The sequence below is a fragment of the Nematolebias whitei genome, chromosome 1 (assembly GCF_014905685.2).
Source record: "Nematolebias whitei isolate Nwh7 chromosome 1, NemWhi1, whole genome shotgun sequence".
In the NCBI taxonomy this organism is placed as follows: domain Eukaryota; kingdom Metazoa; phylum Chordata; class Actinopteri; order Cyprinodontiformes; family Rivulidae; genus Nematolebias; species Nematolebias whitei.
In genome coordinates, this window is record NC_056498.1 from 73,568,795 (window position 1) to 73,590,617 (window position 21,823).

General features: G+C 41.7%; 2 protein-coding genes across 5 annotated transcripts in view; one reads left to right on the forward strand and one right to left on the reverse strand.

Annotated features, from left to right (window-relative positions):
* Positions 1 to 12,971, forward strand: part of LOC119420061 (protein phosphatase 1 regulatory subunit 1C) — a 39,861-nt gene extending 26,890 nt beyond the window's left edge. The window contains exons 5-6 of one of the 2 annotated variants that reach the window (XM_037687430.1): positions 1,096 to 1,299; positions 2,787 to 2,973. In XM_037687430.1, coding sequence (XP_037543358.1) covers positions 1,096 to 1,299; positions 2,787 to 2,842 — 260 coding nt within the window. In that variant the 3' untranslated portion in view covers positions 2,843 to 2,973. Of the gene's footprint in view, positions 1 to 1,095; positions 1,300 to 2,786; positions 2,974 to 12,780 lie in introns of those variants that run through there. The other variant, XM_037687438.1, reaches the window with a different exon arrangement.
* Positions 12,972 to 18,417: 5,446 nt separating this feature from the next.
* Positions 18,418 to 21,823, reverse strand: part of nckap1 (NCK-associated protein 1) — a 94,255-nt gene continuing 90,849 nt past the window's right edge. For all 3 annotated transcript variants that reach the window (XM_037680561.1, XM_037680553.1, XM_037680545.1), the window contains one exon: positions 18,418 to 19,017. In XM_037680561.1, the coding sequence (XP_037536489.1) occupies positions 18,901 to 19,017 (117 nt within the window). In that variant the 3' untranslated portion in view covers positions 18,418 to 18,900. The remainder of the gene's footprint in view (positions 19,018 to 21,823) is intronic.

Sequence of the window (21,823 nt, forward strand, 5' to 3'; positions counted from 1 at the left end):
ACAGACTTAAGTTTCCCTCTGCCCGATGCAGCAAAGGAACCCCCAAAATAAAACCAAGCCACTCCAAAATTCATGCACATGGCATTCTCTTCTTTGAAAACTTCATTTTTCCTTCTCTAAACAAAAAGCTGATGTGACTGAAGCCTAAAAACTCAAGTTTTGTCTAATCAGATTTATAAACATCGATTCTTGTCATTATGCATTTTGTCAAAATCCTTGTCCTCCCTGGTCCCATGGACCCCATTACGACTCAAAATGCAATCAGAAAGTGACGTACCTTAGAGTTCATCATTCTTTGGTTATTTGTCTACCATTCATACTCTGAGCAACATTGGGTTGCATTTTGTCTTGTATCCACATCTTGGCCAAAGTCATATTAATCTTGTACTTTTTAATAATCTTGTCAGCTGTGGTCAAAGGAACATGAAGCTGTTTAGAGATAGTCTTGTAGTCTTCACCTTTATTGTAGACATCTATGATCTTTTCTCTGAGCTGCTCAGACTGATGGCCTTTGTTTTCTTTGCTTCATGATCATTGGCCAACTCAACACCAGTAACACCAGTGGCATGTTTGTTCCCTATAATAGGCTGAATGTCTGATGAAAAGCTTTAAGGCACCTTTAACACTAATTAATAAAAACACAGTTTGAAACTTGACTAAAATGATAAGATGAATAATCTATTTAAGGGTACCAAGAGTACTGTCCATACTAATTTAGTATAGTTCTAAAAAATAAATAAGACAAAAAAGGAACAAACTACTCTTTAATTTTTAAGATTTATAGTTTACTCTGTTGCATACTAATGACATGTAGATGTCAGCTTTCACTAGAAATGAAGCACCGTAATGGTGCCAACAATTTTGCCTGTCAGTGGTCTAAACAAGAAGCCTAAACTGTTGAGTAAATCTACAGCTGGACTTATTTTTCCTCCTGTTTTAATCTTTTAGTTTGGTTTATCTGTTTAAGGCATGTTATTTTTAGTTTTCTCCTTTTTAAATTACCTTTAATTTTCCTTTCCAAGAGGTATTTCTGCTGTGCAGCAATGTGCCTGTAGTTTCAGTGTCTCTCCACTAGAGGCGCTCTTCTCTTTTCAGAGCTTCAGCTGGGGGTGGAGCAACATCTTCTGGGGGCGGGACTCTGTGAGACAGACAACCAGCTGAGCCCAAATACAGCGCAGGTCTATGCTACTGCTTATCCATGGGTCAATCACAGTGAGCAAGAGGAAGCCAATGGGAATCAGACATGTTCGCTGTTAGCCAATCACGAAAGAGAAATGGCAGAGAGCAACAGTTCAGGGGGTAAATTGCTTTTATTTTTTTTATCAAAGTCTTTTCTTATTAATTTTTTTAACACAAACACAACAGAACAGAGAACAGAAAAAAGAAACCCTCTTGCCCTTCCCTGTCCTTCCCCACCCACACCAGCAGCCACTCATACATATGTTTTTATACAGGTATTTACATATTTTCAACATATGACACAAAAGGCTGCCAGGTGTCCCAGAATGTTTTTGCAGAACCTTTCAGGGTATATCTGATTTTTCCAGATGAATTTGATATAGGACTTCCCTTATCCAATGTTCATATGCTGGGGGATGTGGGTCCTTCTAAATGCACAAAATGAGCCTACTGGCCAGAAGAGAGCCAATAGCAATCACATCCTTCTTGTACTTGCTAAAGGACATATCTACAGGGACCACCCCACAAAGTGAGATGAGTGATGATGAGTGTACAGTTTAGCTACATATCCCAGAGAAGGTGTCAAAAATAGATTGCCAATAGGTCCACAGTTTGGAACAAGTTCAGAATGTGTACAAAAGTGTAGCTGGAGTTTGTTTACAATGATTACATGCAGGATCCAGATTGTCTTTGATCTTGGACAGCTTGTCTTTGGATCAGTGCAGCCGGTGCACCACCTTGAATTGAATTACAGCATGTCTCAGACAGCTTGAGGATGAAGAAATGTTCTTAATCATCAAAAAAGGTTAAATCATGTCATCTGGACCAGTTTCTTTAAGGGAGAAACGTTTTTTCCCCCATCCAGAGGACTTCCTCAGTCTATGGCCTGCCAACCAGATATGTCCTATAGGTAGCCTTCACTGATGTGTTTCAAGCCAACTTCCTGTTGGAAACTCAAAAGTAGGCTTTTTAGATGTGCAAAGCACACCCATCCAAAAGACAATCATTCATCATGTACAACAATCAAATGTTTTAGGCCAGATGGTCAACTTACAAGAAACAGCCTGAGGACAACCAAGGCCAAATTGGTTCAGAAAAAGGGTTGTACGCTCCATCATCCAGGTAGATAAGAACAAAAAAGGTTAAATCATGTCACCTAGACCTGTTTCTTTTCCAGAAGACACGATTTAACCTTTTTTGTTGCCATCTACCTGGATGACTGAGCTTACAACCTTTGTTTTTAATGATCTTTTGTCAGATTGAGTCTGATATGGATTCCTCCAAGTCCATTTCCCATTTCAGTTTAAGGGAGTTCAAACTGGTCTCTTGGCATGAACTGAGCAGTGTAGAGTTATTGCTGAGAGCCCCCTTGGTATCAGACCAGCACTCCAAAATTTTAATCGCAAACTGTTTAGAGGGGTAAAAATCTAATATCGGGACACCACAAAATAAGACTGCAGTACTTCTTCACACATGTTAACCTTTGATAACATTTACTGTTTATTTTCATGAGTAAAGACAAAAAAGACTAACTCTGTCACATCCTCTTGTCTCTCTTCCCTATGTGACTCTGCATGATCTTTCCATTTCCTCCTCCTGTTTCTCAGACCTGTCATGCACCAAAAGTAAGGAAGCGCCCAGTCCTGACTCCATCTCCCGATAGCTGCCTTTCGTCTGACTTCACTTTCATCCTTTTATCTCTCAAGAACCAATTTTTCACCTTGTCTTGCTTTTCCTCTTCATGTAACACACTGCTAAAATGCACTGCAACATTTAGAAATGCTTTATTTTTGAACAGGCAACAGCTTTTATTGCCTTAATGTGATGAAATTAATCATAGGTAATTGTACAATGTGGCTGTGAATAAAGTTGTGTTATGCACAAACACTTTCTGTGTCTGAATTCATGCTGCGACAGGTTCCTAATTTTAGTGTAAAACACTAAAACATTGGTAGAATTTGGGGGATGGCTTCTTGTTTAGTACTAAAACTGCTCTGTGCAAACCAGAGGGGGATAAAAGCAGGTCACTGGGACACCAATTAAGAGATGAGGCAGAGTGTGCAGAAGCTGTGTGACCCACTCTGCATGTGGTTGCACCAACGGCTGAAATAACACTTGTGTTTGTGTGAAGGAGAGAGTGGCATCTGCAGAATGGGGCCCGGTGCTTTAATCTTATGTCTCAGGACATCTGAATGTCCACAGTGAGGATTATTTTGTTTCTGGCTCTTATATTTAGCAGGTGATTAGAAACCATGCTTCTGAAGGAATCTAGAATCTTAGTTTTTTTATTTTTTGTTGTTGTAAAACTGCATGCCTCAAGCTATTTGGTTTGCAAGGATACATTTTTAAATGTAGCTGTTTACAACAATGGTGTCATTAAAAGGTTTATATATATATTGATCTTCTTCATTTCATGTAACCTCCAAGACCAAAGGAAAAACATTTTTTGTTATTCATAATTTGTGATATTTTATTCTATTGATATCCCACATAGCTTTCCCCTAAAAACAAACCCTTGATGAAAGTGTTGCTAGATGGTCTTAATGATTTTAAAATCAATGATGGCACTAAGGGCAGCACAGTAGCTCAGTTGGTAGAGCTGTTGCCTCTCAGCGAGAAGACCGAAGGTTCAAATTTGGGCCCGGGACCTTTCTTGGTGGAGTTTGCATGTTTTCTCTGTGCATGAGTGCGTTTTCTCCAGGTACTCCAGTTTCCTCCCACAGGACCAAAAACATGCATGTTAGGCTGATTGGTAACTCTAAATTGTCCCTAGGTGTGAGTGAGAGAGTGAATGGTTGTTTGTCTCGTTTGTCTATATGTGGCCCTGTGATGGACTTGCGACCCGTCCAGGGTGTATCCCACCCCTCGCACAGTGATTGCTGGGCATGGGCATGGGCACCGGCGACCCCCGTGACCCAAAATGGAAGAAGCGGGTAAAGATAATGGATGGATGGATGGATGGATGGATGGATGGATGGATGGACCAAAAACATGCGAGTTAGACAGATTGGTAAATCTAAATTGTCCCTAGGTGAGAGTGAGAGAGTGAATGGTTGTTTGTCTCGTTTGTCTCTATGCGTCCCTGTGATGGACCAGAGACCTTTCCAAGATGTACCCCGCCACTTGCCTAGTGATAGCTGGACCTGAGCACTAGTGAACCCCGCGACCTCAAAAGGAAGAAGTGGGTAAAGATAATGATGGCTGAATGGATGGATAAATGGCACTAAATTTTTGTAACTAAACTGAAAATAAATCAAATAATCATATAAGTTGTAGACCCCCTGATCATTACTATTTCCACAGTAACAATTTTGGCCCTTTAGAAAAATGTTTACAAAAACATTTCCAAATGAAAGTCTCATCATTCCTTGATTCCCCCATAAATTTGATATTATAGGCGACATAGCTAAATGTTTTGGTCAGAGCAAATTTGAATGACTCTCAGGTACTACCACATCATGTTTCAGCTCAATGCTTGTAAAACTAAAGTATTGTCATTTGTGTAATCGTAAAAAAAAACTGTGCCAGACATACTGATTTTGATTGTTTCCAAAAGGTAATCAGTAGTAGATGTACTTCAAAGATTGCATATACTGTGTCATGTGCTCCAATTGGGGAACATGGTGGAACAGTGGTAAGTGATGGTGTCTCACAGCAAAAAGGTTGCAGGTTCACCTTCCAGCATTTCTGAATGGAGATGGCATGTCATCTCTGGAATTTTCAGTTTCTTCCCACAGACCAAAAACATGCATGTTAAGTTCATTGGTAATTCTAAATTACCGTCATCTCTAGGTGTGAGTGAGTGTGAACATTTGATTCTATATGTCTCTGTGGAGAACTTGCAACTTATTCAAAGTGTACCCTGCCTCTGAGTGATTGTTAGAGATGGATAACAGCTCCCCATGACCCAAAATGGGAAAAAAAAGTAGGTACAGAAAATGGATTGATGGCTAGTCCTTTGATGGATACTTAAAAGTTCAATCCAGAATGATACCAAACTTCCCAGCAATGCTGGTTGCATGACAAGTTTTAAGTCCCACACCATACATCCATTGTCTTCTGCTTGTTCCAAAGTCCGGTCATGGGGGCAGCAGCTTGAGCAGGAAAGCCAAGACATTTTCCATAGCCACCTCTTCCAGCTCTTCTGGGAGTATTCCAAGGCATTCCCAGGCCAGCTGAAAGACCGTCTCTGCCGTGTCCTGGGTTTGGACATGCCTGAACGCCTCCCAAGGGAGACGTTCATCATAACCAGATGACTAAACCATCTCAACTGGCTTCTCTCAATTTGAAGAGTAGAATATTTAATCTCAGTCTTTCTTGGAAAACTGAATTTCTCACCCTGTGGAGAAAACTAGTTTTGACAGCTTGTATTCACAAAAGTGTTTTTTTGGTCACTGCCCAGTTTATGACCATAGATGAGGGGACAAACATAGACAAACCATAAACAGCAAACTTTACCTTGCAGCTCAGTTCATTCTTAATCACAATGGACTGGCACAGAGTAAGCGATGCTGTAGAAGCTGTATCAAACAGTTTGTTGACGTGACTGTAATTAAACTCCTCCACTTGAGGCAGCACCTCACCCCAACCTGGAGAATGCAATCCATTCTTTATCAACGGAGGACCATGGCCTCAGATTTGGAGGTGCTGATCCTTATCTATGCCACTTCACACTTGGCTGTGAGCAGCTCCAGTGAGAGCTGGAGATCATGGCGCAATGAAGCCAACAGGACCACAATTTCTGCAAATAGCAGAGATGGAATCCTAAGGCCACTTTCCACCACCTGACTGCACTGAGAAAATTAAAGTTATGAACAGAATCTGTGACAACAGGAAGCCCTGGCAGAGTCCAACTCCCATGCTGATGGAGTCCAAATTACTGCTGGCAATGTGAAGAGAACTCACATTGTAAGAGTTTGCAAACTGCCCTGTCAAAGGGCACAAGTGAGGGTAAAGTTCAGTTTTCCACAGCCAAAACATTGTTCCTCCTGAATCTGAAGTTCCCCCATGGACTGGACTCTCTTCTCCAGCACCCCTGAATAGACCTTGCCAGAGGATGATGAGAGTGATGCCCCTATAATTAGAACATATCTTCCAGTCCACCTTTTTGAAGAGGGGAACCACCACACCAGTCTGCCAACCCAGTGGCTCTGCCCCAATGTCCATGAGATGTTGCAAAGGCTTGTCAACCAAGAGGTCTGCAAAGTATTCTTTTCACTTCCCAATGATGTCACTGGTTGAGGTCAACAGCTCCCCACCTCCACTATACACAGTGTTGATAAAGTGCTACTTTCCCTGCCTTATCCACCTAATGATTTACCAGAATCTTCTTGGAGTCAATCAAGAGTCTCTATCCAAGGCCTCACTGAACTCTCACATCCAAGCCTTTGCCTCAGCAACAGCCAGGGCTGAAGCCTGATTTGCCTGATGATACTACTCAGCTGGCTTAGGAGTCCTACCTGCTAATCTGTCTGGACTCCTCCTTTAGCTTGATGACTTCCTTCACCTGGGGTGTCCACTGGGCTCACGAATGGCCATCAAGATGAGCACCGACAACCTTATTGACACATTTTAAGGCAGCTTTCCTTGACATTGGAGGTGTGGAACATAGCCCACTTGAATTTACTGTCCCCAGCCTTTACTGAGAAGCGGTTGAAGCTCTCTCAGAGGTGGGGGTTGAAAATGCTATGGACAGGTTCTTCTGCCAGGGGTTTTCAGCAAACCTTCAAATTTGGGTCTACCTGGTCTGTCCAGCATCTTACCCGCCATCTGATCCAACTCATCACCAGGCGGTGATCAGTTCACAGTTCAAAGCTCAGCTCTTCATAAAATTGGGTAAAACAAGTATACAATTAGAGATCAGATGACATGACTACAAAGTCAGTCATTGATCTGTGGCCTAGGGTATCCTTGTGTCTTGTGCATAAATATACCCATATGTTCAAACTTGGTGTTTGTTATAGACAAACTGTAACTAGCACATAATTCATCCTCACACACAATTTTAGACTCCTTCCTCACAAGAAAGATGACATCAGTGCTTAATTTGAGCCAGCTCCTGCCAGAACAGGATCTGGGAATTCTTATTTTGACAGGGTGTATTCCGGTAACCGTTTGCTTGGATCTGGTAACTCTCAGGCTTACTAATAATAAAGTTATGAACAAATATGACTGCCTTGAACAAATAAAAGTTATATTGGATATATAAACTGAAGATAATTACACAAACACTAATTTTAAACACAACAGCCACTTACGAGCATACGAGCTGCCCCTTGAAGAAGTATTTCCAAGTTTACCCTTAAAAAATCTCAGCCCCTAAAAGAGTGGTGGGGGTGAGTGCCAAGCTTACCAGGCAGTTATATATGGTGACTTCCATAGTCGTACGCGGGCAGGAGCCCACAGGCAGCCACAATGAACAGACGGAGGAGACGCCTGGAGGTTTCACATGTGGAGTCGGACAACGACGAGCAGGGACAGTGTCGGGCTCAGAACCATCAAGTATGGGGGAGGAGGGGAAGGATGCTTGACAGAAGTGGAGTGTTTGCAAAATATAGATAAACGCAGATGTTTAACAACATGTTAAAATACACCAAAATGTAGGAAATCACATTTACTTTATTCAAAATTTTCTGGGGAAGGACCCCCAGACCCCCTCTCACCACGGTAGCCCTCCCACTATTTGTGTTCCAGCATGGGTCAGTTTACAAATTAAGCCCTGTCTGACATTTTGTGCTCTAAGAGCAAGCTTTGGTAAATCAGGGTCAGAGCACCAACTTGGAGGAAAAAAACAAATAGCTGTCAGAACAGAAAGGTACAATGAACAAAGACCCACCACAACAATGCCACAACTTGATCATATCTGAGGCAGGCAAAGCGTACATGGAATGACAGCCAAGTGGCTGGAATAATATACAGGAACATCTGTGCCGAGTATGATCTGGAGGTCCCAATGTCAAAGTGGAAGACTCCATCAAGGGTGGTGAAGAATATGACAGGCCTATAGAGACTGTGGGATTTCTAGATCCAGACTAAAACAGGATTGCTAATCAATCAACCATTGCGGTGGTCAACTACAGAAGGCAGAAGAAGAATAAGGTGATGTATGTAGTATATCAAGTGACTAACATCAGGAAGGAGTATGAGAAGCTTGAGAAATACCAAGGACTGAAAGAGGAAATACAGAAGTTGTGGAGAGTCAAAGCATCAGTAGTCCCAGCGGTCAATGGAGAACTCTGTGCTGTGACCCCCATAGTGAAAGAGTGGCTCCAACAGATCTCAGGAACAACCTCAGAGATTTCTGTCCAGACCAACGCAAGTACAAGTTATAATGTTTAAAGTCTTTTTCAGTTTCAGTTGTCTTTGGAAGGCATCTTCAATTGCAATGTTTCCAAGCGTTAAGCAATTTTAATAAAATTTAAATTAAGTTTCATTAAATTTGTCTGGTGATTTGTGAGATATTTTGCTAAAAGACCTGCATCCTGCGAACATGTACACGGGCAAAAACATCGTCACTCATCTTTTGTCTTTTGATGGTGAGTGATAAAAATCTTGTCATTTAAAAAAAAAGTGTCTGTTATCAGAGGCAATTGGTGTGAGTAATTGTTACCATAGTTTCATCCACAACAAATTACAGAGATGGTTTATATTTTGGATTTAGTCGTGCGTTTTCATTTTTAAAATTTTCAGCTATATTTTGTCTACAATGCTGCAATATGACTCCAAAAGGAGGGAAAGTTAGACCACACATCACCTGTTTTTGTCTTTGAACAGGTTTATAAAATCCCCAAAGTTCATGCTCAATAATCCAGGTACAAACCCAACAATGTTCAGTCAGGTCATCTGGACGGTTTCTTTTTTTGCTGAGTTGTTTTGTCCTTCATCTAGACGACTTCTTAAATCTGAGGAGCCACTAACAAACTGGAGGTTTCTAAACCATTTGAAAACAAATTTAGGATTTCTGGAAAAGATAATTTTAGCTTCTTTTTCATTTGAATTTTTTTGGACTTTTTAGGTTTTCACATTTCTACAGTAGAAGAGATTGGGTTCCAGTTACATCCAACAAAAGTATACATTTTAAATAAAAACAGTAAAAGATCTAAGATATGAACTAAGAAAAACGTTAAAGAATATACTAAGCACTAGTAGTACAAAAACAATACACCAAACATCAGCACAAATATGAGTCTATGAGCAGATGAGGATGAATTAACACAGCAGCATGAAATAAATCAGCAGCAGGAGATCAGCATCATGGATAGCCAGCAGCACATATCAACAATCAAGTGGCATTACAGTGATTTTCCTTTTCACTGTGATTTTCCTGATTAGAGATTCATGAGTCTAACAGCATCAGGGTAGAAGCTGTTCCTCAGTCTAGTGGTTCTACTCTTAATGCTCTTCAACCTCATGTCTAAGGGGAGTGGGGCAAAGTGTGTGCTGGGTGAGTGGGGTCCTTCATGATACAGGTGGCCCTCTTCCTGCATCTGGAAGTGTAGATGTCTGTGATGGTGGGGAGCCTGACTCCAACAGACTTCTGTGCAGCTTTCACCACTCTCTGCAGAGCTTTTCTTTCTGCAGCCTCCATGCCACACATTGATGCTGGAGCACAGGATGGTCTCCACTGCACACCTGTAGAAGGAGGTGAGGACTGAGCTTCCCAGACCAGCTCGTCTCAGCTGCCTGAGGAAGTAGAGTCTTTGATGAACTTTCTTGATCAGGCTGGTGGTGTTGTTGCTCCAGCTGAAGTCGTCATTTAGGTGTACACCCACGTACTTGTAGCTGGAGAACACTTCCACCGCTGATCCTCTTATGTCCGGGGGGGGAGTAGGTATTCCTTCTGAAGTCTACAACCATCTCCATTGTATTGTCTTATTCACAATGATGTGAAGGTTGTTCTTCCTGCACCAGCTCTCCAGGTGTTCCACCTCCTGCCTGTAGCTGGACTCATTAAGTGTTTGTGATGCATCTCACCACCGCTGTATCATCTGTAAGCTTTACAATATGACAGCCTGGATGGGTAGGTGCACAGAAATACATGAGCAGCGTGAACAGGTGGGAACTCAACACACAACCTGAGGGGAGCCAGTGCTGAGGGTTATGGTGGAGGAGGAAAAGTTGTGGATCCTCACTAACTGTGGTCTGTTTGTTAAGTCTAGTACCCAGTTGCAAATGGAGGGGCTTAGTCCTAGTGTGAGCAGTTTGTCCGTCAGGATTTGGGGGATCATGGTGTTGAAGGCAGACGTGAAGTCCACAAAGAGCATCTAAGTAAAGCTAAACTAAGCTAAACTAAACTAAGAATACGCTAAGCACTAGTAATACAAAAACAATACGCCAAACACTCAAGTGAACATTTTAACTGTGCTATTAACTGTATTTGACTTTAAAGATTTTTTAATAAAAAACTAGAAGATGGTTTGTAGTATTTGCCGCCGTACATGTCACACCGCCATCCGTATATGTCGCATCAGTCCAAAAATGTCTAATAAAGTGGAAAAAACACAAGTCAATTCACCGTATAAGTTGCATCTATTATGCGTCACCACTGACAACCCGGAAATGTGGGCCGGTGTTGTGCCAAAAATCGATTGGCTGCCAAATGGCGGCTGCAGGAGCATGCACAGGAGGACTTTAACAAGAATAACAAGATTAACACTTAAAAACAATTATTTGTTTGCTTGACATTATAGTAAAGGTGTGTCTCAGTTTAACTTTTCCCTAATAAATGCACTTTAATGGTCAAATCAGCTGCATTTCTCCTGGGCGGCGCAGTGAAATGCAGCTGATTTCACATTTGCTCCAGGAGTTCTGGAGCGAGACGAAGGTGGTTTGGTATGGCAAGCCAAGTGTCTCATTAATAGCCACTTTTAACTATTAATGAGACACTTGGCTTGCCATATTGGTTGAGGGCCCTCTAGCAGCTGAAAATGGTAGTGTTCAATATTTTTGACGTCAGAACCAGTGGTTAATTTGAGCCGGATCCTGCCGGAACATGATCCGGGAACTCCCTCATTCTGACTGACTGTTCCGGCAACAGTTTCCTCGGATCCGGCATATCTCCGTCCCTAAAAGTCCAAAGTCATTGCGCATTTTTATTTGGATTATTTATTAATAATACAACGAGAGGAGGGCAGCACGGTGGCACAACTGGTAGAGCTGCTGCCTCTCAGCAAGTGGGTCCTTGGTTCAAACCCCGGTCCGGGGCCTCTCTGGGTGGAGTTTGCATGTTCTCTCCGTGCATGCGTGGGTTTTCTCCTGGTACTCTAGTTTCCTCCCACAGACCAAAAAACATACATGTTAGGCTGATTGGTAACTCTAAATTGTCCCTCGGTGTGAGTGAGAGAGTGAATGGTTGTTTGTCTCGTTTGTCTCTATGTGTTCCTGTGATGGACTTGCGACCCGTCCAGGGTGTACCCCGCCCCTCGCACAGTGACTGCTGGACATGGGCACCGGCGACCCCCGTGACCCAAAATGGAACAAGCGGGTAAAGATAATGGATGGATGGACAACGAGAGGAGATATTGCCCAGTCTGTGGAGTGGATGTTCCAGCCACATTACGCGCACCAATTCGCCACATGCTCCTGCCAGCTGGGTGAAGCTGATGGTGGGGTGTCAGCTTTACGCAACTGCTCCAGCCCAGCAGAGAAGCGGACTGCATGTCCAGCTGGTAGAATCTTTATGTTTCAGCTGTACGCCCTGCAGACACTGCATGTTTTACTCACAGGAGCGTCTCCAGACAGCTCTCCGGAGTGCGCACAGCTGCTGATGTGTCAGAACTCATGCACATAGACATGTACACAAAGCTGAAGGTAGATGAAGATGCTCCCTGCGGGACATGTGGTCCGTGTCTCTGTTGGCAGGAGCATGATGTGGCTGGAACATCCACTCCACAGACTGGGCAACGTCTCCTCTCGTATTTTTAATAAATAATCAAAATAAAAATACATTACGACTTTGGACTTTTAGGGGCGGAGATTTGAGTTGTGTGTGTGTGTGTGTGGGGGGGGGTAAGACGTTTGACAGAACCAGGAGCTGCTCTAGTCACAGGCTTTTCTTCTTGCTCTCTAAAATAGTAATTTCAAATCAACCTTTATTTCTACAGGTTGTTTGTCTCATTGAGCCTCGAGGACTCATTCACAAGACAGACCTGTTTTTAATCAATTTAATCAAATGTTTACAAATGTAGGAAAACGGATGTTTAACAACACGTTAAAATACACCAAAAGGCAGGAAATGGCATCTCTTATTCCAAATTTTCTGGGGGAGGACTCACACTCGCACTCGCTTTTTTTGATGAAATGACAGTTTTTAAAAATTTTAGCAGAAGCTTAGATTGAAGGAAACATAATTATTGCTATGCTGAATGTCCTTTTTTAAAATCAAACAAAAAGAAAAACGACTAATTTGTGATGGCATAACAACAAATAACTAAATAATTTGACCCAGTGCCATAGCCTGGCTAAATATTTGATATTCAGCAGAATGCCAGTGATGTAAATATTTTTCCAATATGCTCATCAGGGCTTGAATGCAGTGAAACAAGTATTTTGCAGTGTGTTCAGTGTTGATAAATTAGTTTTGAATGTGTTTGTTTTGCATAGGTAAATTGGAAAGTACTGTACCTGAAGAGGAAGAAGAGGAGGAAACCAACGCTCAGGACGACTGATCCACAGAAGAGGAATTCAGCACATTTTTAAACAACTGGACAAATCAATATGGACCATTTTTTTTCCCATCAAATGAAGCACCTCATGTCTGAACATTTATCAAAGTGAAAGTTTACCCATTTTTGACCCACTTTAAAAATGGCCGCAGCTAATGGTAAATGGTAAAAGGATGTTCACCATAACCTCCACTTACAAAGTTTACTGAAAGCCACTCTATGACTCACCATCTCCACTGAGGCTAAAAGAGCTGGACTTCACCAACGTCAGTATTATCAATCTTTAAAACGCATAAATAACTGATTTTTATTGGTTTTATTTACATTCATACAGTTCTACACTTATATGTTTTCATAATCATCTGACAATTGTTCAGAAAGACGATTAGTGACAAGTCTAGAGTTTTTCTGGGGTCACTGAAAACTGATGTGAAAACTGGTATAGGTCTTTTCATCGAGAAGTGGCTGCTGCCATGGACCTTTCCCCTTACCCCAAGCCCTCGCAGGTGGACCAGTCCTTGTGCCATGTCCCACCCAGATGCATTCAGAGCAGGAGATTCACCCCAACACAACCAGACCGCTAATAAATCACTTCTGCACAAAGCTGCTGCTTACTGATTAATCAAATTATGGTGGGATGTAAATGTAAAGTTCTCTAGTTGCTAGATTTTAATGTATTAGTTAGCTAACCTGCTCCCCGCAACCAGTTTTAAAAGTTTTTTTTAACCTAATGAAAATAAACACAAACATGTGAATTGTGTTTTTTATATAATCGGTTTAGGTGCTAGATCCTAATACCAAGTTTGCAAACTAAAAAAAGCTGGTGACGAGATCAGCCCCGAGTTCCTCAAGGCTCTGGATGTTGTGGGGCTGTCTTGGTTCACAGTATTTTAAAACATAACGTGCACATCGAAGACGGTGCCACTGGACTGGTAGACTCGGGTGGTGGTTCCTTTCTTCAAAAAGGGTAATCAGAGGCATCACTCTCCTTAGCCTCCCCAGTAAGGTGCATTCAGGGGTATTGGAGAACAGAGTACAGTTGAGGGTCAAACCTCAGATTCAGGAGGAACAATGGGGGTTCCGTCACTGTTGTGGAACACTGGACCGGCTCTTTACCCTCACTAGGGTCCTCGAAGGGGCAGTGGAGGTTGCCCATCCAGTCTACCTGCGTTTTGTGGACTTGGAGAAGGTTGTATGACCGTGTTCTTCAGAGTACATTGTGGGGCATGCTCTGTGAGTATGGGAATGGGGTTTCATTGGTGTGGGCCATTCAGTCCCTAAACAAGCGGTGTGAAAGTTTTGTTTGCATTGCCGGCTGTGTCAGACTGCTTCAGGGTGGGAGTTACGACTCTCAGGGCTGCCCATTGTTACAGATTCTTTTCATAACATTTCTGGACTTTATTTCTCAGTGCAGCCAGAAGATGGAGGAAGTCTAGTTTGGTGGCCTCAGGATTCCGTCTCTGCCATTTTTGGATGATATGATCCAGTTGTCGTCATCATGCAGTGATTTTTGTCATTTTCAGCTCTCACTGGAGCGGTTCACAGCTAAGTGTGAAGCAGCTGGGATGACCTCCAAATATGAGGCCATAGTCCTCATTTGAAAAGGGTGGATTGCCCTCTCCAGGTTGGGAGTGAGGTTCTGCCTCAAGGAGGAGTTCAAGTAACTTGGGGGTTTATTCATGAGTGAGGGCAGACTGGAGTGTGAGATCAACAGACAGATCAGTGCAGCGTCAGCAGTATTGCAGACTCTGTGCCAATTCATGTGGTGAAGAGGGAGATAAACTGTAAGGTGAAGCTCTCCGTTTACTGGTCTGTCTACATTCCTACCCTCACCTATGGCATGGCCTCTGGGTAGTGCGCAAAAGATCTAGATTGCAGATAAAAGTGGTTAAAATGACATTTCTGCAGAGTGGATGAACTCTCCCTTAGAGATGGGGTGAGAAGTTCAGTTAGGAGAGACTCAGAGTGGAGCTGCTGCTCCTCCACCTCCAGAGGAGTCAGTTAGGTGTTTCAAGCATCTGGTAAGGATGCTCCCTGGGCGATGGTCCGACTTACTGCTGGCAATGCAAACCAAACTCTCGCACCTTTTATATAGCGATTGAACAGCCCGTAGCAATGGGTCTCCAACCCCATACTCATGGAGCACCCCCCACAGTGTACCTGAGGAACACGGTTGAACACCAAGTTCACACAACACATGTAGACTGGATGGGCAAACTCCCATGACCCTTCAAGGACCGTAGTGAGGGTAAAAAGCTGGTCCAGTGTTCCACGGTCAGGACGTAACCCGCAGTTCCTCCTGGATCTGAGGTTCAACTACCAGGGAGGCTGAGGTTTGTTTTTTTTCCGGCTGCTCCCTTCTTCACCCACTAAACATTAGACGTCAAATGGACGTGCAGATCATGTCTTTATTGAGTCCGTCAGTCAAGACCAATTCTCAATGTCAACACGACGTGCAAACTTTGTCTGGCATCACAGTCTGCACCTGTGAGGGAGCAAAATTAGACTGGCAAAAAAGACGTTTCGGCATTTCCTTGCGCAGTGGGCAGGAGTCGCCACAGCGAACCAAGTCGCACAAAGACTTGACGATTGTTTTTACACCGGATGTCCTTCCTGACACAACCACAAACCACCGAGCTACCACAGCCCTCTGTGTGGAGCTGCTATCTAGGGCACCCAGGGGAGCAGATGGTCCTTGCTCAAGGGCCCAGAGTGGGGCACGAGGGTGGAGGCCAGTGTGGGTGCTTCACCTTTCCCACCCACATTTTGAAGTTATTGGTCCGGGGGATCGAATTAGCTACCTTCTGATCACAGGCTCGCCTTCTCTTAACCTCTGTGCCACCACTCTCCAGACCCAGCAATGTACAAGAATGAACTATAGCTTTAATATTCTGCTGTTTTATACTTTATTCCATTACCAGTGTTTGTCACAGTGTTGTACCTTCCCTCAAACTGGTCTAAGATTCAGAGTACTCACATTTTCTGTCATTGACCTCCGATTCCAGTCCATTTCTGAATGGTGTCAAAATGTACTGTCAAAATTTTACTGACGCTTGATTCGAAATTATATTTTAAAACTAATAGAAAACCACAGTAAATTAATGTTCATAATATAATCAGAGTTATAGCAAGTTATTAAGCCATGGATTAAAGCTGCTGCTGCATTCATTAACTTACCTGCTCACAACAGACTCATGTTCAGGCTGCTGTTTAATGACATGTTATTTTACATTATAGTGTTTAGTGTGAAGCTTAGATCCTTGCATACGGTTTCTTTTTATACTTTATATTTTTGCTATTTTTGGATGTAACTGGGACCTTGAGTACACAATTTTGTTCCACCTCATGTACCACGTGATGCGAATGACAATAAAGAACCTTGAACATTACAACAAATGTGTGATATACTCAATTGTTTCAAAAGTTTTATTCCATCATAGAAAGTTATTTTTTAGGTGGGGAGCACGATTAGTTGTAACTTATAGAGTTGTTACTTTAAGGTTAACAGTGACTAGGTCATATTTAATAAAAATAATTTGTGTAATATATATATATATACATCATACTGGCTCGTTCTAATGTTCAAATTTGTTTTACTTCTTCTACCATTCTGTTATTAGTCTGTGCATGTAAATCCTTGCATATTCTACACTAAGAAAAACCATTAAAAGGTAATGTTTTAACGAGGTTGCGCCCCCTGGTGGCTGCTGGGTGCTACAGCAGAGCTGCTGCAGCTCTAATCTGGCTTTGTGCATTTAGAGCAAGATGATAGAACTAGTGCTAACCTCATGTGATTACTACATAAAGCAGGTCACTTTTAACTGATCTTTTATGAATGCATACATAATGGAGATGAAATACTTGTCTTTATATTTATTGACAATATCAGCTGCTTCTTGCTTTCACTATTGTGTAATTATCCAAATGTGATTTAAACAGTCGCTACTAACGAAAAGACCACTGGTAAAAATTAAGATTTTACTCACCTCTTCACTTTACAGATGTTTTCTTCCTCACAACCAGCTGCCACTCACTGCTGCTGAAGGTCTGAGCCTGATGTTCATCTGATTAGTCAGTGAAGTTATACAAACTGCTTCATTTCACATCCATCCACAGAGCTGTCCTCCACAAGCTGTCAGTATCACATGACCTGCTGTTTGCTGAACTGACACAGGATGTAAATGTCACCTTTAATGGGTCAGATAGAAAACAGCCCTAACTTCAGATATAAATTAACATAACGCGTGTGCTTCTTAATATCAAATCACTGATGTGACTTGAAACAAAGAAACAATTAGTTTTGCACAAGTTGTGTTTTTGTCTTTAATCATCCCAGAGGAACATGGTGTCCCAATACAGAGTTTAAAAACCCAGTGAAAACATCACCAAGAGCGAATACATATATATATTTATTTAGTCTTATTGCAGTTCCAGTTGTTGACGTTCACAGATCGATGGAGATGTTGTTGTTGTTCTGCTGAGGAACTGGTTTTATTTACTTGCTGTTAAAATTGAGCACAAAAATGTGAATCAAAGCCTGAAGTTCAAGGTCAACCTTGGTCCCCCCCCCCCCAGCTGCTGTAGTGTAAAAATTAAAAAGAAATAAAGCCATTCTTTGAGAAGGCCCTTTTAATCAGCCATAAGTACTTCACACTGTAGTGCAAAAGTGTTTATCCTTCTTAGTGATCGGTTCAGTTTTTGTTTTACAACCTGGAAATTATTAATTTGATTAAAATCAATAATTCTACAGAATTATTCCAGATTAATGAAAGGTAAATGGGGGAGAAATGTTTTAAATAAATAAAAAATCTGTGTGCATGAGTTCAGCCCTGTTGCTGTGAAGTACCAACCAGGTACAGGTCCTGGTTGGTCCAAAGTCCAGACCTCAGTCCACCTGAGAGTCACCAGCAGCAGCGACCTGAAGAATGGACAACAGGTCCAGGTGAGACGGACCTGAAGACACCTGATGTTGGACAAAGTGTCGAGTTATGGGCCTGAAATGATAAACAAGTGTTGTTTTTCACTTTTATTTATTTTAACATTATTTAAAACAAGTTCTTTACGACATTTAACTTAATAATCTGAATATTTTTGTAAAATTATTTATTCCAATCCAAATAATTCCAGGTTGTAAAACAACAAAACGGAAAGAATCCCAGCGAGCGAACGACGAGTGGAGAACAGCCGAGGGGAGGAGATGCACATGTACCATGTTGTTTGTGTTGTTTGTTTACAGCGTAAACGACTGCGTGGTTTTGTGCTGCGCGATCAGCAACACACACACCGTTAATAAACACTCCAGCACCTCCAAGCCCTCACACACGAGTTTTAGTGTCAACACATTTGGCAAATCGTCATCATAAAAATAACAAAAACATTAAAAACAGACAGTTCACATCAAAGTAGAGTACAGAGGATTTACCCACAGGCTCGTGTTACGACTAGCTAGAAAAGAAAGAACGCATCACCGTGTTACATCAGTGTGTGTGTGAGATGTAGAAATATTAGCATGTAGTCAGTCAGTGTGTGTACATACAGTTTGTGTAAACTTACACTGGAATAACCCCCCCTCCCCCCCAGGTAACAGAAAAAATAAAAAAATAAAAGCCCCACATCACATCAGAATTGTTTGCATTTGCAAAACAAGCATCCAAATCAACACCCAAGTTTCAGCTGGACGATAGAAATCTCAAAACGTTTAATAAAATAATAAGGAAAAAAGATATTTCAGTGCCAGCTATATATATATATTTATATATTCTATATCTTTATAAGTTTGTTCTTTAAAACATTGTGTCGTTGTGGTTGTGGTCCCTGGCAACATCATGGAAAAAAGAAATAAACACTGATCCCTAACTTTGTCCAGCTAGTGTGTGTGTGTGTGTGTGTGTGTGTGTGTGTAGTGGTCGTCTGTTTGTTTTGTTTGGTATTTGTAGTTTCAGGTACTTCTTTAGTGTGCTCCACATCAGAATCTGTCAGTACGCTGAGACACTGATTAGTGTGTTTAGTCTGGGTTTAGTGTACTCCGGTAGTGTTCACGGCTCGGGCAGGAGCGTGTTCACGCGCTGGCACTGATGCTCTGTTTGTAGACGGCGTGGTAGGCGTTCCTCAGCAGGACGTAAGGGAAGCAGGACTCCAGCAGGTCCATGGTGAGGAAGGGAGACTCCTGCACGATCTGAAGCACACAAACATCACAGAAACACGTCAGGCTGCTAATGCGGAAACATTTAACTACACTGCATATTAAATGATATTATATTAAATAATACATTATATATGCTTCACTGGACTTCACCACCACAAATTGTTTGGGGCGTGGTCCCTAAGCACTCGTGTCAGTGGCGTGGGTAATTAGCCACACACCTGGGTCTGGACTACAACTTTTAAAATGAGTATTTGATTGTTTAAAGCTCTATCTTTAAATAGTCTTCCTTATTTTGTTTGTTTACAGCCCATTTACTTTGTAAATTTGTAATGTATAATGTAGATATTTAGTTGGGCTGGCCTTTATTTGTTTTGCACTTTCTTTTTGATTAGACTTAGTTTGGTGGTTGCCCTGTATTTATTTTGTTTTGTTTTCCAGTAGATGGGGTCCGGGGCTGTGCTGGTTTGGTGGCCTTCATCTGGTAACCAGCTCCTGGGTTTATTATTATCATTTTAATTTTTTTCACAGGATTTTAAAAACAGTATTTATAAAAAATGTACATAAATAAACTTTTCTAAATTTGCAAGCCTGTCTCAGATGTCACGAGTATTTTTGTAAGATGTACGAACCGGTGTGCCTTGTAAATCACATACTTTTAATGAGAACCACCTGGTACCACCACAGTTGGATAAGTTTCAAAGTTAGAATTAAATCTAACACAAAACATACTGTCTGATTTTATTCCTAGCTTTAAAGTGGACATTAAAGGTATTAAATGGCTTCAAACATCTAAGTTCATGACATAAACCAACAAAGATGTTCCTGTTTTTAGTATTTTACATGCTGTAAATTATGCTGGTATCGGAGGCTGATGCTGATACCAGATCAGGTAATCCGATGTACAAGGCCTTTTGCTCGGTTTCAAAAACCCACCCATTCTGTCATCATGTGACCAGAAATTAGTGATGGTAGTATGAAACAAAAGCTTCAAAACATACTTCAAACCCTGCAGTAAAATTACATGGGAGCACTGCTTCGGAGTCTGTTTTGGTGCGGAACGTCACGTGACGTCTGCAACCGTTTCATTGACGGAATGAATCGCTTGACTGGTTCGCGGTCCAAACAGCTGATTCTCTGGCACCGCCTCGTCTCGATGGTGACGGGTTGAGACAGTTTTAAATTGAAAACGCTCAACACTCTGAAACAGCTCTGAAATGTTTGTGTTGGGAGAGTAGGTGTGCTTTTGCTGTTGCGTTGAAATGGAGTAATTATAGAACCAGCCAGGAAAAGAGGTGGTTCTAACATGTGGGAACACTTCATTCTGCTCATGATAAGGTGGTGTTGGTATTTTAAATGTCCAAAAAGTTAGTAATGTTCAGCAGTGAAGATATTATCTAACCCATGTATTTAATATAATTACAGTAAAATGATGTGATTTTAATTATCAGTATGAGCTCAAATTAAATATTTCTGCAGGTGCAGTGTTTGGTGTGTTCAACTGAACTGAAGCATCATGACACCTCCTCTATGATTAGACGCTTCAACACCAAACATGGAGATGCTGGAGATGTTATTTCATTATTTTTAAGACTCTGCCACAGTTACACAAGCACAATACTATTGCAACATTTTTATTAAATCTCTTCAATGCACATTTATCAATATTTATTCAAAAACATGTAAGCATAAATAAATTGTCAAACCAGACAACACAGAAAGTTGATGAATTTTTTAGAGCAGCATTGAAAAATGTCACAAGAGGTCACTGTAACTGAAGCTTCAACAAATGAACCTATTTTTGAAACATTTGGCCAAACTGGTTCAATGCTTCATAAAAGCTTCATAAAAGCTTCATTTGCTCATCACTACCAGAAGTCTAACCTGAAGGACCAACGAGGTACTCTGGAGAACCATCCCCCAAGATAAGATATGAATTAATTTCTTTTGATTGTTCCCGTCTTTTGCACTTCATGCACAGACCTGTTCATTTGTTCAGCGATGATGGAAAACGCACAGAGAATTTCTTATGACGCAGCTTTCATGTTAAAAGTGATCGATCGGTCGAAGGAGGAAACGGCTGCTGCCAGTAAGCTTTGCATCAACGTGTCGATGGTCGAGATGAAAAGCAGTCGAGTCTGGTACATTTGAACAAACGATTTTAACTTCTTTCAGTGTGACGTCTTTCTGTGTCTCTAAAGATGCGTTTAAAGACTGGGATCTCATTTTAAACTCGTATCCGAATACTGAACGGAGAACAACAGGAGGGGTTCTTCCCCCTCCCTTTTCTGAGAGCTCAGCGGAGGAGACGTCAGATTTATTTTTAAATCAGTCAGTCAGTCAAGACCGATACATATTTAAATAAAAGTAAAATAAATTATACAAAGTTTGTTTTCTCAGTCATCCAGGTATATAACAACAAAAAAGGTTGAATCATGTCATCTGGACTTCGTTTTTTTTTTTGTTAAAAAGAAACGTTTCGCCCCTCATCCAAGAGGCTTCGTCAGTCTGAGGCCTAGCCATCTGGTATTACCCAGAAGCCACCCTGACTCTTGTGTTTCAAGCCTGCCTCAGATACCCCTGAGGTCTGGCCTTTTCACTAATGGTTTCAAAAACACAAAGTTTGTTTTCTCAGTCATCCAGGTATATAACAACAAAAAAGGTTGAATCATGTCATCTGGACTTCGTTTTTTTTGTTAAAAAGAAACGTTTCGCCCCTCATCCAAGAGGCTTCGTCGGTCTGAGGCCTAGCCATCTGGTATTACCCAGAAGCCACCCTGACTCTTGTGTTCCAAGCCTGCCTCAGATACCCCTGAAGTCTGGCCTTTTCACTAATGGT